At 40.8% G+C, this 17,252-nt stretch overlaps 1 protein-coding gene across 4 annotated transcripts in view; it reads right to left on the bottom strand.

The window, feature by feature from the left end:
- OLAH (oleoyl-ACP hydrolase) overlaps positions 1 to 14,458 on the bottom strand; it is a 22,511-nt gene extending 8,053 nt beyond the window's left edge. Inside the window, exons 1-5 of one of the 4 annotated variants that reach the window (XM_053573240.1) lie at positions 14,201 to 14,458; positions 14,042 to 14,119; positions 13,718 to 13,890; positions 8,136 to 8,266; positions 2,715 to 2,853 (exon numbers count right to left, since the gene is read on the bottom strand). In XM_053573240.1, coding sequence (XP_053429215.1) covers positions 2,715 to 2,853; positions 8,136 to 8,266; positions 13,718 to 13,749 — 302 coding nt within the window. In that variant the 5' untranslated portion in view covers positions 13,750 to 13,890; positions 14,042 to 14,119; positions 14,201 to 14,458. Of the gene's footprint in view, positions 1 to 2,714; positions 2,854 to 8,135; positions 8,267 to 13,717; positions 14,120 to 14,200 lie in introns of all 4 variants that reach the window. The other 3 variants (XM_053573239.1, XM_053573241.1, XM_053573238.1) reach the window with 3 other exon arrangements.
- Between the last annotated feature and the right edge of the window lie 2,794 nt (positions 14,459 to 17,252).

The raw sequence follows: 17,252 nt of genomic DNA on the forward strand, positions 1-17,252 counted from the left end.
CTGAGGCAAGAGAATCACTTAAGCCCGAGGCTTTGAGGTTGCTGTGAGCTGTGATGCCACAGCACTCTACCGAGAGCAACATAGTGAGACTGTCTCAAAAAAAAAAAAAACCAACCCAATATACACTTAGTTCTGAATATAAACCATAGGTGCTATTATAAAAATATAGACATACTAAAGAATTTGGGTAAGTTAGGAAAGTGGGGAGACTATTTGAAAAACATTCTGATGTATATACATTTTGCTGTGGAGCTTTGAGCATAGAACAGAGGAAAGGGGAAAGCTCACGAGTGCTGGCCGTGAAAGGTATATTTTCAATGATTTTTGTCAGCATAAAAAATGCCTCAGGGACAGCCTAGAAAATTCATTATAAGATTTAATACAGTTTCCCATAACACGGAAATTATTCTAAATTTTCTTTCCTACCTTAAAGATGTGTGTCACTATGCCTTAGATCAGTGGTTTTCAAACTGTGGGTCGCAACCCCTTTGTAACAATGAAAATGCGTCGAGGCGTTAGGAAGGTTGAGAACCACTGCCTTAGATAGAATTTATCAGCACTTCTCAAAGTATAGTCTGGGCACCCCGGGAATTTCTCACACCCTAACAGGTCCCAAAGGGCAAAGCTATTTTTAGGATTAAATACTAAAATGATATTTGCCTTTTTTAACTCTCATTCTCTCAGGAGTGCTCAGTGGAGTTTTCCAGAAACTATAAGACATGGGATGGGATATTGCAATAATTCAACTTCTTTCTATGATGTCTGACATTAAATGGATTTGCAAAAGTATAAAATAAGGCCATTCTTCTTACTACATTTTTTTTTGGGGGAAATGTAGTCTTTTCCATAAAAATATACTATTATTGGCTCGGCACCTGTGGCTCAAGCAGTTAAGGTGCCAGCCACATACACCTGAGCTGGTGGGTTCGAATCCAGCCTGGGCCTGCCAAACAACAATGATGGCTGCAACCAAAAAAAAAATAACCGGGCATTGTAGCAGGCGCCTATAGTCCCAGCTACTTGGGAGGCAGAGGGAGGAGAATTGCTTGAGCCCAGGAGGTAGTTGGAGGTTGCTGTGAGCTGTGATGCCACGGCACTCTAACTAGGGTGACAGCTTGAGGCTCTGTCTCAAAATATATATATATATATATAATTTATGTCAACATATAATAAATTTGTTAATGTTTTTAGACAAGTTGATAATTCAATATCTTTGAAATGTTTTAGTTTTACTTTCTAATATGGTAAATATTGAAATTTTGGTAAATATATCATATTGAAGTATTGATACATGACACATAAACAAAAACTTTTTGAGGTGCATCTTGAAAGCAAAAAAGGTCACTGGGACCACAGAGTTGGTGAACTGCTGTAGATATTATCTAGATATATTTTGTAGACAAATTGCCAGAGGTTATTCATTTGTAAATTATAAATTGACATATTTTATGAAAGAAATGGAAATACAGTCCCCCGTTCATTGCTGATGGAGTATAAAGTGCAGGTAGTTTGGAAATACGGCTAATGGGCATATTATTTAACCATTTCTGGGAATTTATCCTGAGAAACTGATAGGAGACGCATGCTAAATTTTCTATAAGAATGCTCAACGAAGTATTGTTTATAACAGAGAGAGATAGCAAGAAATCATATCCACAAAAGGATACTAATAAAATGTCTCAGGAATCAATGGATACTTGGGGGCTGTGAAAGATGTTCATAGCAGTAAGTGAAAAAGGTCAAGTAAAGATTTTAAAAAGGTCCCCACTATGTTAAAATACTAAGAAAACACAGCCAGATTTTATTTTATTTATTTATTTATTTATTCATTTTAGAGACAGAGACTCACTTTGTCGCCCTTGGTAGAGTGCCGTGGCATCACAGCTCACAGCAACCTCCAGCTCTTGGCCTTAGGCGATTCTCTTGCCTCAGCCTCCTGAGTAGCTGGGACTACAGGTTACCGCCACAATGCCTGGCTATTTTTTTGTTGCAGTTTGGCTGGGGCCGGCTTTGGATCCACCACCCTTGGTGTATGGGGCCAGCACCCTACTCACTGAGCCACAGTGCCGCCCATAACCAGATTTTAAAGCATCATTATCTGGGTGGTAGAATGATGGGCACTTTTTATTTTTCAAGTTTGGTTAAACCAGATCTATACATATTGATACAGTAGCCAAAATGTGTGGAGTCCTTACTATACGCCAATTTATTTATCATCATTGTTCCCTTAATCCTCACAAATCGGGACTATTATTACTCCAGCTTCATAGAGGAGGAAACTAATTCAACTTTCCTAATGCCACAAACCTTTAATACAGTCCAAAGGGGTCGCCACCCACAGGTTGAGAACCGCTGGCCTAAGGAATTGCCCAAGAAGCAGCCAGAACCCCAGGGTCTCTGACCTGACCTCACAGTTACACAATCTAGCTTAAGAAACATATACCATTTATATCGTCATTAACTTTCAAAATAAATGGAATATGAGTTGCTGTTAGAATCTTGATTTGACAAGTGTTGATTTTTTGCCAAAAAGGAAAAAAGGTATTCTTACTCTGCAAACGGGCGAATTGTAAAAGTTGTGATTGGTCATAATTACCCCACATGCTCTCTAATCAACAGAAAAGGTATGCATTCCACAAGGCATGGACAACGTTAACCGCAGACTCATGAGTGGATGAACTCCCCCAATGTCTTGGAAAACAGATTCTGAATACCTGTGGCCAAAAAACGCAAACGGTTTATCCTGGATGACTGGCAGCATAGCACAGACAATTTCATCAACCACCTGGTGGATGTCCTTTGCAAAAGGTTCTTCAAATCGACTTTCTCTTCCAGCAAGCCTTACGGAGTGCACTGGGGATTGAAAAACAGAAGTTAGGCCAGGCATGGTGGCTCATGCCTATAATCCCAGCACTCTGGGAGGCTGAGACAGGATTCCTTGATCTCAGGAGTTTAAGACCAGCCTGAGTAAGAGCAAGACCCCATCTCTACTAAAGATAGAAAAACTAGCTGGGCATGGTGGTGGGCACTTGTAGTCCCAGCTACTTGGGAGGCTGAGGCAAGAAGATCAATTGAGCCCAAGAGTTTGAGGTTGCTGTGAACTCTGATGATGTCATGGTACTCTACCAAGGACAACAGAGGGAGACTCTGTCTCAAAAACAAAACAAACAAAAACACCACAAGTTATTACACACAAACTATGAATGAGATACTGCGATGTTGTTAAAGGGCTAACATTTACGTGATGTGAACAATTTCGAAGAGACATAATAATGCTTAAGTCCAGTGAGGGAAAAGTTTTACAATTTGCTAAGAAAACCCAGAGCATAAAACAGCAGGCTAGAAATCTGAAAAGGACACTCTAACTAAAAATACCTAGAAATGCTAGTTGAAACGTGTTAATTCGATGCATAGTTTAGCTCACAAAGTAAAGGGGAAATCTAGAAATTAAAAGAAGGAACTGGAAATTCTAGTGGTGAGCATGTGTGATGAAAGGGTTATCTGATGGCCATGCCCTATGTGGAAAGCAACCTAGCAGGTCTCAAGGGTGACCTAGAAAAGGTCAGGAGACAGGCATTGATATGCCTTAACTTTGAGAGTTAGAACTAAGTCCTTTACATAAATCTAGGAAACTCTAAAGTCTAAATGCTCTGTGAAAAGGTAGACTAGAAAAATAGATGTTAATATATCATCCTGCTGGCGAAAGAGAAAACAAGAACTTTCTGGGTTTGCCTTGGTTTAGACTGGGGTGGGGGTGGGCAGAAGACACAAGAAGCCCATAGGAAAGAAAAAGAAAACATACGTAGCCAATACGTACCTGAAATGATGCCCACTCTCACTTATAATAAGGATTATTCAATTTAAAGTCAGAATAATTTCATACACAAGATGGTAAAAAATTGGAACGGTATTATCTAAGACATAGAGCAATAAGAATTTGTGTATATGCTTTATAAATCACTGTAATTCCTTTAGAGAATAATTTGACAATCTTTTATGTAGCTCAGGGGTGTAGTGGACATGATTATGCTTGTGGGGTACATTTTTATATATCAGCTATTGAACAACTTGTTTACAGGAGGAGCCTTTTAATGGTGAACATGACCCATCAGTTGATTAAAAACCTCATCTGAAAGTACTTCCTATAATTTCTATGTACTTCCCACTTAGACATGCATTTCAGGTCTCTCTTCTTCCAGCCAATGGAGTGTTTTGTTTGAGACCTGATATCAGAGTACAGGCTCCCTGCGTTTTGCAAGGAGGGGACCTGGAAAGCTAGCGGGAGAGAGAGGAGAGAGCTGGAACCGTAGCACTTGCAGGGAGAGAGAGGCACCTTGAGAAAGGAAAATGTCTCATGGAGGCCTTTTAGCAAAAGAAGGAAGGAGCTGAAGAATAGGGTGACAGAAACATGAAAGTATCAGAACATTACAGAAAATATTAGAAGGCACAACTTCATTGACACCAACAAGGTGTTATGATTTTAAAGACAGCACTTGTCTATGGTAACAGAAGAGGGCGCCCTTGAACTAGAGTAAACTGAGTCAGCAACGAGCCACCTCCCACCCGGCGGGATGACCTGTGTCCCTGCTGGTCTTCGTAAAAGGAAGTAAATGTATCAGGCAGAATACAGAAAGGATAAATCAAACTTATCCAACTAATAACAACACTTGTTTTTAAAAACGCACCAAGCAGAAGAAAAACGACATTCCCACATGGAAGAAATTCAACCAAAAGAATGGCAGGAGTGAAAAAGCACTAGGACTCAGAGATTTAAAGTTCTGCCTGGAAAGAGACAGTTGCACAAAGAACCGACAGAAGACTGGGAAGACATTGAATAACGAGACAGAAATTCCTTCAGAATGACTGAACGGGGTTGCGCCTGATGTTACAAATGCAAAGTGCTGTATTTAAACGGATACAGAGGACAGGAAAGAGGGCTAGGAGAGGACAGCTAAAGGAAGGAAGCTGGGCGAGATTACAAAAGAGAGTCATAGTCATTGAAGGCAAAAGAATTTCCAGCATGGGGACCCAGAAAAAAACTAAACAAAATCAAACACTGGACCAGGACAAATACCCGAAACTCTTATTCATGTAAACTCTGAAATAAGACAGGGACTACAGATGAAAGAACCCAGTCTATGCTTGAGAAAAAATGACCCCCAGTAGCTGAGTGAGTTAGAATTTGAAGATGTAAAGGAAACAAAAAGCCCTTCTGACAAATTACCAAAGTCATTCATAAAGGAAAGCGAATCAGGATGGTGTTAGACAATCAGATAACGAAATATGAAGCAAGATCGTAAAGCAAAAATTTTCAAGGAACTCAAGGAAGTGAGTACTTTATAATTTATCTCCAGTATCAAAGTTCCCTAGATGCGTGGGAATTTAGGAAATATTGTACTCATGAGGCTGCTTCAGGCATCTTCTAAAACAGGAATCACCAACTTGAAGCCAGCTACCACCTGTTTTTGTAAGTTTTATTGGAACACAGCCAATGTTTATTTTGTATATGTCTGCTTTTGTGAGACAACACAGACTGAATAGTTGCCACAAGGATTATATGGCCCAGAAATTTGAAAATATTTACAACTGTGCCCTTTGCAGAAAAAGTTTGCCAATTCCTGTGCTGGAAGATGACTTCTCTCAAACAAGAGATGATTGGAGAAAGTTTGGCAAAAGGACTGATGGTGAGATTTGAATACGTTTCAATATGTTTTCTTCCTTTCTTAAAATGTGTATACATTCTTTTGGCACCCTCTGTATATCAAGAAATTAAGGAAACATAAACAAAAATTTACCAAGAGGAAGAGTAACATTTTCTTTAGTTTCACAGTACTATAAGAAAAACATTCAGGTTTATGATTCACTAACACAGAAGATCCTGGGAAGGGGTAACAGATTCAATTGGAAGCACAGAGAGAAAGGAGCCTTAAAAAATTGAACAGCATCTCAGTGACCTGTGAGACAATATCAAATGGTATAACATATATTTAATTAGAACCCAAGAAACAGAGGAAGGAGAACAGCAGAAAGAAATATTTAAAGATATAATGATCGAAAATTTTCCAAATTTAACAAAAATTAGAAACCCTCAGATCCAAGAAACTCAATGAACCCCAAGCATGATAATCACACCAAGGCCCAACAAAAAATTTTTAAAAAGTCTTAAAATCATTCAGAGAAAATCAGCAATTATACAAGTTATTCATCATTGCTGACTTCTCATCATAAACAAGTCAGCAGACAATAGGATATCATCTGCAGTGAGGAAAAATATGTCAACCTAGAATTGTATAACCACATGATATGTCTTTCAAAAGTAAGGTCAAAATAGAAATAATTTCAGTCTTTTGAGAGATTTGCTGCCAGCAGACACACACTATAAAAATGTCTCCTTAGGCCAGTGTTTTTCAACCTTTTTTTAATCTCATGCTATTTATAATTAAGCTTCCATGGCACACTTAAATTACGTTGATCAAAAGATAGAGTACAAAAAGCAAAAAGTATATACTTACTTTTGTTTTTCTTTTCTTTTTTTTGGAGACAAAGTCTCATTCAGTTGCCCGGAGGGTGAGTGCCGTGGCTTCACAGGCTCACAGCACCTCAAACTGTTGAGCTCAAGCGAACCTCTTGCCACAGCCTCCCAAGTAGCCAAGACTACAGGCACCTGCCACAATGCCTGGCTCTTCTTTAGAGATGGGGTCTCACTCTTCCTCAGGCTGATCTCGAACTCTTGAGCTCAAGCAATTCGCCCGCCTTGGGCTCCCAGCGTGCTGGGATTATAGGCGTGAGCCACCGCGCTCAGCCCTATATACTTATTTTTGGATATGAACTTTTGTTTTTTGTGCTTACTTTTGTGCTTTGAACTTCTTTTGAAAATGATTTAATTGGTGATGGTTAAAAATTTTCGTAGCACACCTCAGATCCTCTCAGGGCACACTGGTTGAAAATCACTGCTTAGGCCAGGTGCAGTGGCCCAGGCCTATAATCCTAGCACTTGGGAGGCCGAGGCAAGTGGACTGCCTGAGCTCATGGGTTTGAGACCAGCCTGAGCCAGAACGAGACCTCATTTCTAAAAAATAGCTGTGTGTTGGGCAGTGCCTGTGGCTCAAAGGAGTAGGGCCCATATACTTGAGGGTTCAAACCCAGCCCTGCCACCCCCCCCAAAAAAAAAAACCTGCAAAAAAAAAGTAGGGTGCCTGTAGTCCCAGCTGCTCAGGAGGCTGAGCCAAGAGAATCACTTGAGCCCAAGAGTTTGAGGTTGCTGTGAGCTATGATGCTACAGCACTTTACTGAGGGCAACAGAATGAGACTTTGTCTCAAAAAAAAAAAAAAAAAGGAAAGAAAATCACTGCCTTAGGCTGAAGAAAAATGATTCTAAATAGAAACTCAAGACTACACAAAGGAAGAGAGTGTTAAAAATAATGAAAGTGTGGTTAAATAGAAAAAGTGTTTTTTCTTATTTAAAAAATTAAAATATGGGCAGTGCCTGTGGCTCAAAGGAGTAGGGTGCTGGCCCCATATGCTGGAGGTGGTGGGTTCAAACCCAGCCCGGGCCAAAAACTGAAAAAAAAAAAAAATTAAAATATAATTATCTGTTCAAAGAAAAAATAATAAAAATGCACTGTAAAAGTAAAATGTATGACAATAGCAAAGAGACGGGAGGGGGAAGGGATGTATCTGCTGTAAGGGTCTTAATTTGAAGATAGATTATGATAATCCCTCATCATTCACTGCTACTAGACAGTAAAGCACTCTAGCTAATAAAACAATATTAGAGATACACAGAATCGTTTTTAAAATACTCTATCCATTCAAGAAAAGCAGAAAACAGGGAAAATTGAACAATTCACAACACAATTTGAAAACAAATGCAGGATGATTGATTCATTTCAATCATATCAATAATTACATTAAAAGATGCAGTATTAGCACGCCATCCCCTTCTAGCTCCAACAAGAAAACAAAGTAAAGACAACTGACTTCAGAATATAAAAACCATCCTACAGAAGTGCAGTCTTGAATGTCTATTATTAATTACCTGCCAAGGAGGAGAATCTTTACGAAGCTTCAAATTCCTATGAGTGCAGATTTTCTGACCTTACAAATTGCTTACATGGTAATAAAAATTAACATACCTTCCAGTGAATCGTGAATCTTTTGACCCCACTTGGCAAAATAAACAGAGCCACCTCCTGCCCAGGGAAAGCAGATCAGTTTAAAAACAGCATCAGGATTTTGGTATAAGCAGTTCAAAACTTTTTCATTCCTAGGGAGAAAATTCAAATGTATTTAACATGACATATATCAATGAAGGTCTCCATACTGAAGTAGGTGTGTTTAATAGAAATCCTTATTAATTATAAAGAACATATGTTCAAATGTAAAGTGATTGCCTTTTTTTAAAATTAAGAAAGGGCAACAAAGGTTTTTAGGGTCTGTGTTGACAATTTTAATGGGTGAACTTTTGGGGATGGAGGTGAGATAGTCAAATATCCATGCATTACATTTCGTAAGTGCATTTCTGGGCACATTTAAAAATGATATAAATGTGAATTTAGAAATCGCCTTTTTCACAATTTGGGGAATAGTTTTATCCAAATGGTTTTTAGGCAGCTTCAATCTCAGTGTCTCTATGGGCGCCAGAGCTTCTTTTCAAGCCATGTAAAAGTTTTCCAGAGCATATAATTTTCACTTCCTCCTGAGTGTTGGATAAATGCTTAAATCTGCATATAGAGGGTCTTTTATCCCAAAACCCAAGTACCCAATCAGCCAGTAGTGGGAACATTTTTTTTTATTAAGCCAAATACACATAGATCATGAATATATTCATGCATATGTGGGGTACAATGTGCTGATTTTTATTTTAGACAATCTGTCATGGTTAGATGAAAGCAATCCACACAGCTTTTAACTCATTTACTTAATTATTGTGCCACGACATCTATGTTCTACCTTTGACAGATTTGACTTGTGCCCTTGTCATACGCTCCATGGTGTGGTCCCGCCTTTTACCCTCCCTCTGTCAAACCTCCCCCCTCCCCTCCCTTCCCACTCCATTTCTCTCCTTCATCCTGGGCTCTAGCTGCGTTCTATCTTTCATAAGAAAGTGGGAGTAAATAGAAGTAGGTTCCATAGAAGTACTGAGCACCTTGGATACTTTTTCCTCCATTCTTGAGACACTTTACTCAGGAGACTATGTTCCAGATCCCTCCAACAAAAATTGACTCTCACTGAATAAAAGACTTAAATCTAAGACATGAAACCATAAAGATTCTTGGAAAGAGTGCAGGGGAAACACATGAAGAAATGGGTCTGGGAGAAAACTTTATGAGGAAGACCCCCAGGGCAGTTGAAGCAATACCAAAAATACATTACTGGGATCTGATCAAACTAAAAATCTTCTGCACTGCCAAGAACACACTAAGTAAAGCAAGTAGACAGCCCTCGGAATGGGAGAGGATATTTGCAGGTTACGTTTCCCACAAAGGTCTGATAACCAGAATCCACAGAGAACTCAAACTTATTAGTAAAAAAAGAACAAGTGATCCTATTTCACTTTAGGCAAGAGACCTGAACAGAAGCTTCTCTGAAGAAGACAGGCGCATGGCCTATAGACACATGAAAAAATGCTTGTCTTCTTTAATCATCAGAGAAATGCAAATCAAAACCACTATGAGATACCATCTAACTCCAGTACCAATAGCCCACATAACAAAATCCCCAAACTACGGATGTTGGCGTGGATGTGGAGAAAAGGGAACACTTCTGCACAGCTGGTGGGAATGCAAATTAATACATTCCTTTTGGAAAGAAGTCTGGAGAACACTCAGGGATCTAAAAATTGACCTGCAGTGGGATCCTGAATTCCTCTACTAGGAGTATATTCAAAAGACCAAAAATCACTTTGCAAAAAAGATATTTGCACCAGATTGTTCACTGCAGCTCAAATCATAATAGCCAAGTCATGGAAGAAGCCCAAGTGCCCATAGACCCATGAATGGATTAATAAATTGTATTAATAAATTGTATACCATGGTATATGAATACCATGGAATACTATACAGCCTTAAAAAATTCTTTTCAAAAATGTCATCCTGTATGTTTCCATTTGTGTTCTCCACAATTTAAGCCCTTTCTATAAAGTTTCTAAGTTGATCAATAAATTCCTTACAAATCTATATAATCTTCCCAAATGAGAGGTCATAAATCTTAGTATCATGATTAAATCTCTTTCGCCTCTCTCTCTCTCTCTTTTTTCTTTTTTCCGAGACAGAGTCTCAAGCTGTCACCCTGGGTAGAGTGCTGTGGTGTCACAGCTCACAGCAGCCTCAAACTCTTGGGCTTAAGTGATCCTCTTGCCTCAACCTCCCAAGTAGCTGTGACTACAGGCACCTGCTACAACGCCCAGCTATTTTTTTGTTGCAGTTTTCACTGTTCAGCTGGCCTGGGCTGAGTTCTAACCTGTCGGCCTCAGTGTATACGGTCGGCGCCGTAACCACTGAGTACAGGCAACACCAGCTTCTCTCTCTTTTTTAAGTGTCAGTTTTTGCCAGTTATTTCCTATAAGCATCTAAATTGAACACAACTGAGATCCTTTCAGGCTAACTGGTGTTCCCCAAAGAGGGCTTTGTTCTTCCTGGTAAAGTAATTCAGAGAACCCTCATACAATGAGAGACTTTGTACAGACTCAGGCACAAGGGAAGATTTTACAGGGGGGGAGATAACTTTTGAAGCAAAACTCCTTGGTTTTTTGGGGGAGGGCACTTATGTTAATAATTGGTAATGTAAAGACAGAAGCAGAAAGGACTACATTTTAATTATTTTCTTTTAAAAATGTGTATTTTGAAAAAAAAAAAAGTTTGTACATGAAGCTGTGTTCCCACTAGCCAACCAACCCCCCATCTTCAGCCAACTGATTGACATGAACTTGAGGACCAGAGAACTCATTTAGCCCACTATCTCAACATAGGGACTCAGGGCTGCAGAAACAGAGAGACCCAGATACACACCTTCTTGGGTGATATCAGGCACGTTACACAAGTGCTTTAAATTCTCATTGTCCTCATCTATAAAGTGAGAACAATAACACAGTCTTCTGTACAAGATAGTCATGATGATTAAAAGTATCAGCAATTCTTTCTTAGCCTTTCGGCCAGAGACGCCATCTCCCAGTAATTCACAAAATGACGAACACCAAGGGAAAGAGGGGTGGGGCCTGATACATGTTCTCTGGGCCTTTTAGAAAACATGGAGTTGTTCCTTTGGCCACATACCTGCAAATCTACAAGGTGATAGTGTAAATATCAAGGGAATGGGCACTATTCAAAAAGGTGTGCCACACAGATGTCATCATGGCAAAACTGGAAGAGTCCACGTGTCGCCCAGCAATGGGCTGGCATGATTTTAACTAAACAGGTTAAGGGCAAGATTCTTGCCAGGAGGACTAATGTTTATATTGAGACTATCAAGCACTCTAAGAGCTGAGATAGCTTCCTAAGACACGTGAAGGAAAATGATCAGAACAAGGAGGAAGCCAAAGAGAAAGGTACCTGGGTTCAACTGAAGCGCCAGCCTGCTCCCCCCGGAGAAGCCACTTTGTGAGAACCAGCGGAAAGGAGCCTGAGCTGTTGGAACCCGTTCCCTATGAATTCATGGCATAGTAGGCTCACAGCGTGTAGCACACAGGAGAACCACGAGAACCAGTGGAACAGGAGCACAAGGTGCTGGGACCTATGTCCATGAACTCATGGCATAATAGGCGTTCGGTGTACCACACATGAAAACCAGAACAGTTGAATAGGAGCACAAGGTGCTGGGACCTATGTCCATGAACTCATGGCATAATAGGCGTTCGGTGTAGCACACATGAAAACCAGAACAGTTGAATAGGAGCACAAGGTGCTGGGACCTATGTCCATGAACTCATGGCATAATAGGCGTTCGGTGTAGCACACATGAAAACCAGAACAGTTGAATAGGAGCACAAGGTGCTGGGACCTATGTCCATGAACTCATGGCATAATAGGCGTTCGGTGTAGCACACATGAAAACCAGAACAGTTGAATAGGAGCACAAGGTGCTGGGACCTATGTCCATGAACTCATGGCATAATAGGCGTTCGGTGTAGCACACATGAAAACCAGAACAGTTGAATAGGAGCACAAGGTGCTGGGACCTATGTCCATGAACTCATGGCATAATAGGCGTTCGGTGTAGCACACATGAAAACCAGAACAGTTGAATAGGAGCACAAGGTGCTGGGACCTATGTCCATGAACTCATGGCATAATAGGCGTTCGGTGTAGCACACATGAAAACCAGAACAGTTGAATAGGAGCACAAGGTGCTGGGACCTATGTCCATGAACTCATGGCATAATAGGCGTTCGGTGTAGCACACATGAAAACCAGAACAGTTGAATAGGAGCACAAGGTGCTGGGACCTATGTCCATGAATTCATAGCCTAATAGGCACAGCAAGCTGTGTCACATTCAATAGATAGACCCCTGAGCTGCTGGAACCTTTTCCCTATGAATTCATGGCACAATAGGTGTAAAAAATAAAAGCTACTGTAAAAAGAAACAGTCTTACTATGTTGCCCTCTGGAGAGTGCCGGGCGTCACAGCTCACAGCAACCTCAAACTCCTGAGCTTAAGCAATTCTCTTGCCTCAGCCTCCCAGGTAGCTGGGACTACAGGCACCCGCCACAACGCCCGGGTATTTTTTTGTTGTTGTTGCAGTTGCCATTTTTGTTTTTTAGCTGGCCCAGGCTGGTTAGAACCCACCAGCCCAGTGTATGTGGCTGGTGCCCTAACCACTAAGCTATGGGCATCAAGCCAAAAAAAAGGTTACTTCCATAAAATAGTTTTAGGCACATCCAAAGGAATCAGAAGTGTCATCTATTACTGTTTATTTAACAGTGGTTGAAAGTGACACTCATAGATATTAAATCACTCAGCCAGTTATTGACAAACAGGAATTAGAACACAAATCCTGTTTTTCTTAAAAGTCAGTTTCCTGCTTAACCAGTTTCCTACGCTCTTGGCATCAACATGCAAGCGGGCCTCTAAGTGACAGGTGGAGAACAGATCTGAGATGTTTGGTTTCAAGAATCGGGATCGGAAACCCTTCTTCACTTTGGCTCATGTACATAGAGCCTTGCCTTCAACTTTCCTAATCCACACAAGTACTTTAGCCAAGACAGGGATTTACAACCTTGCTTTCAAAGCATCACCAAGTGATTATCACTGGGCATAGTAACCACCTAGTACCACTGACAATACAGTAGTCCCCCCTTATACATGGGGGCTATCTTCCAAGACCCAGTGGATGCCTGAAACTGCAGATTGTACCAAGTCCTCTATGTACTCTGTCTTTCCTATACATATATTACCTATGATAAAATTTAATTTATGAGTTAGGCACAGTATGAAATTAACAACAACAATAATAAAATAGACCAATTATAATAGATTGCAATAAAACTTAGGAGAATATGGTCTCTGTCTCTCAAAGTATCTTACTGCGCTGTACTCAACCTATTTTTAGACCATGGATTGGGGCGGGGGGGATAGTGTACCTTGCACTAGCGCCAATGACCAGCAAATTAGGCTTCACTGAGAGGCCTCTTCCAGTCTAAAAGAGCCATCTTAACAATGAGAGGGCATTGGAGCACTTGGGACGGGGAGAGAGCCAGGATGTTCAAAGCGTAGCCTACCTGCTGCTCCCAGGCTGTTCTCTTCTCTCCATGCTGTGAAGGGGTGGCGTGAAATTGGTGGTCTCAGCAATCTGTTGGAGGTTCAATCGTGCTAAATCCCTTTCTGGGTGTAAAATCTCCGCTCGGCCCTTATGCACGACTAGATTTCTTTTTAAAAGTGGTGACTCTGTTTCCTTCAAAAAACAAGGAAAGAGGAAAAGGAAGACGAGGAATAGAAGAGAAGAAGAAGAAAAGATGACAACAAAGAAAAAAAAATGGGTTAGAAGAACACAGCTGATGTTATCCGAGGTAAGGAGTGGCCACTTTCAGTTCATATTCAGCTACCAGTAAGTTCCTCCATGAACAGGACTTTCAGCTGATTACAGTAGCAAAGATGCGGTCTTTCTAAACTCCAAAACAACCCTACAGGTAAAGAAAAATACATGTAATACCTAGGAGAAAACTGGGGTGGGGATATTTATCTTGAAAAGAGCAATGTCTTACCTTTCTAGATATTTATCAAAGTGTGTTCTTTTAACTCTTAAGAGTTAAGGATCCTAAGAACATCTTCACAACTGTGCTATACTTTCAATTTTGCAAGCTTCAAACATTCAGAAAAAAGAGAAGAAAAATACCCACATTTCTGTCATTCATCAAGGTTGTTATCTTCGTACTTCCTAAGGACTCCTTACATCCCAAGCATTCATTTTAAGGCAACTATTGGCTTCACAGCCTCAGTGGTGAATCTCAGAACTGTTCCTGATTTCCCAGCTAACCTCTCAGCCTGCAAATCTTAGAGGGCAGTGCAGGGCACTTGGAGGAAAAGAAAGACTTAAATAAGGGAAGTTCACAGAATGTGGGAACTCCATGTGTTTGTCTTTCAGAGGCTTAAAAAAAAAAAATACTGGCCCAGAGCCATCATAAAGTTGCAGAAGAATCACTGGGAGGACTCACAGGGTTTCACTGACTTTGTGTGGGAGAAGTTTCTTCTTGGGTAATAATATAAAATGCAGAAAAAGATAGCTGCTTCAACCAAGGAGAATAGGCATTCGATACCCATTTTTGGTGTTGACAATTGAACGTTGTTATTGAGCACTGCAAAGTTTTAATAAAATTAGTTTAAGTTAAAATACCAGGCAAAAATAATATATATGAGTAAGTCTGGAGCAGGTAAAGAAAGATCCTTATGTTGTCTGTGAGCTCTTATTAAATTTAGAGTTTGATAAATATGCATATATTAATCTCTAAGGCAAGCCATTAAAAAAAAAAAGGATTGGACAGTAAGTCATCCAAACTGAAAAGTGAGGAAAGAGAAACATTATGAATAAATGAAACAAATAAAAAGCACAAAATGGTGAGTTTAAACTCCAAATATCAGTGATTGTATTATATATAAATGGATTAAATTCTCTAGTTACAAAGCAAAATTATCAGAGTATAATTATTTAAATTTAAAAAATGTTATATATAAAGTGCTCACTCACTAGGCTTTCCTTGGGGTTAACCTGGAAGAAACACTCTTGGAAAGATGACAAGCCGCTGGATTGCAAAAGAAGAGAGGCCGACTGCAAGTAGGGCGACCTGAAGACCAGGCAGAAAGAATAACATGGGCCACAGGCCGGAGGAGACGCAGTGCACCATCTTGTTAGGAAACTGCGAGGAGTTAAATATGACTGGTGGGCAGCATGTGGGCAAGGAACTGATGAAAGCAAACATGGGAAAGCAGCTAGGAGAAAATGATTTTAAGGCATTCAGACTGGATCTTAAAGAGGAGAATCCACCGGAAAGGTGAAATGAGGCAAATCGCCTTTCAGATGTCGGGTCTGCCCCCCCCCAGGCAGAGATAAGTTAAGAGGCTGGTGCAGTGATTCAGGAGACAAACGGCCTTATAACATTAGCAAATATGTGAGGTTAGACAATTAAGTTTGTGTACTCATCCTAGAGAAAGTGCTCATATAACACTCACTAAGGGCCAGGCACCCTTCTAAGTCTTCAATGAGTAGTAAGTCTTTTAACTTTCACCATTATGTAGGCACTATTTGCAAAAATAATTAAGGTATGCTTATGTCCTTCGTTTTCAAGATGAACAAAATCTAAGACACAGAGAGGCAAGTAAACTGCCTAAAAGACACATGTAGATAGGGAACAGACCCAAAGGCAAACCCAAGTAGTCTGGTTCAAAAGACGTGGTCTTAACTCCTGATGTAGACCACCACTGTGCTCCAGTGGAGGTGCTGAGATGAAAGGAAGGGCTGGATTCCACAGCTGCTTTAGACCATGGAGTAAGGGGGATTTGGTGATTTACCAGATATGGGGGATGTGGGAGAGGGAGGAAGTTAAGCATGACTCCCAGTTTTGTGGGTTTGGGCAACTGGATGTGTGGGAAATAGGGTTAGAGGCAGGGCGCACAGGCAAAGGTGATGTCTGAGTTTTGTATGTGAGTTTGAAGTATCTGTGAGGCCTCCACAAGGAGATTTCCAAAGAGTATTTGGCCATAGGGATCTGGGTCTCTGGAGAGTGTTTGAGAATAGATTTGGGGGTTATCTGAATAGAAGGGAGGTTGAAGCCAAAGGGGGGATGTGATGGCTTGGGATAAGTACAGAGAACAGAGGTCTTTCTAGAAAAATTCTATGTGTGTTTGTTCCCAGTGGCATTTCAGGGGCTGGAGCTGTGAACACTCTTCCCCCCTAATCCACTTATGGGCTTATGGAAAGTCTGTGGATTTCAGGTTAAGAGTAAAAATGGGCTATGATAGACCCCTGACAATCACTAGTATTTAAATGCTGGGTAGAAAAAGGAGAAGCTGAAAGAAGACTCAGCTGGGGAGACCAGGGAACTGGGCAGAAATCTAGGCAGGTGGGCTTGTGAGACAGAGCCCGGGCTCTGAAGGACACTGGTGGGTCAACAGTGTTGGATGCCACTAAGGAGTCAAAGAAGACAGCCCTGAGAGTGTGCCTTGGGGCTGGTGATAAGAAGAACCTGGGAAAAAGAGGTTCTGGGTACTTCTCTATTCTTACAGGCAAAGCTCTAGTAGCCTGGGAGAGATTCAGGGTCTGGCTGTTGAAATCAGACGGTGGCACCACCCCAATCTCACTTAGGAACAATTGAAAGGGCCAAGCAGGGATTTGGGCAGAACTCCAACATTGTTCACTCCCTCTAGTAAAAGGGAAACTTTGGGAGTCTAATGAGAGCAGGCAGATACCACCTGGCTAGGTCCAATGATAACATGAGTAATTTGACAGCCCAGAGAAGAAGAGGGAGACAAGATTAAGGAAAGCTACAAAGAGAGAAATGGATAGTTTGAGGCCAGGAAGAATGAATGGATGGAGAAAAGCCCCAGGGAAGAAAGAAAGGACTTTTGTAATCTTCCTGCCTAATTTTCCTCCCTGCTACACAGTAAGCTCTCTGAGTGAGAGGTCTTGGTGGTCCAGTTCACTGTTGCCCTGAGTGAGAGGTCTTGGTGGTCCAGTTCACAGTTGCTCTGAGTGAGGATGTCTTGGTGGTCTAGTTCACAGTTGTTCTGAGTGAGAGGTCTTGGTGGTCTAGTTCACTGTTG

Source organism: Nycticebus coucang, chromosome 20, assembly GCF_027406575.1.
Source record: "Nycticebus coucang isolate mNycCou1 chromosome 20, mNycCou1.pri, whole genome shotgun sequence".
NCBI classification, from domain to species: Eukaryota; Metazoa; Chordata; class Mammalia; order Primates; family Lorisidae; genus Nycticebus; species Nycticebus coucang.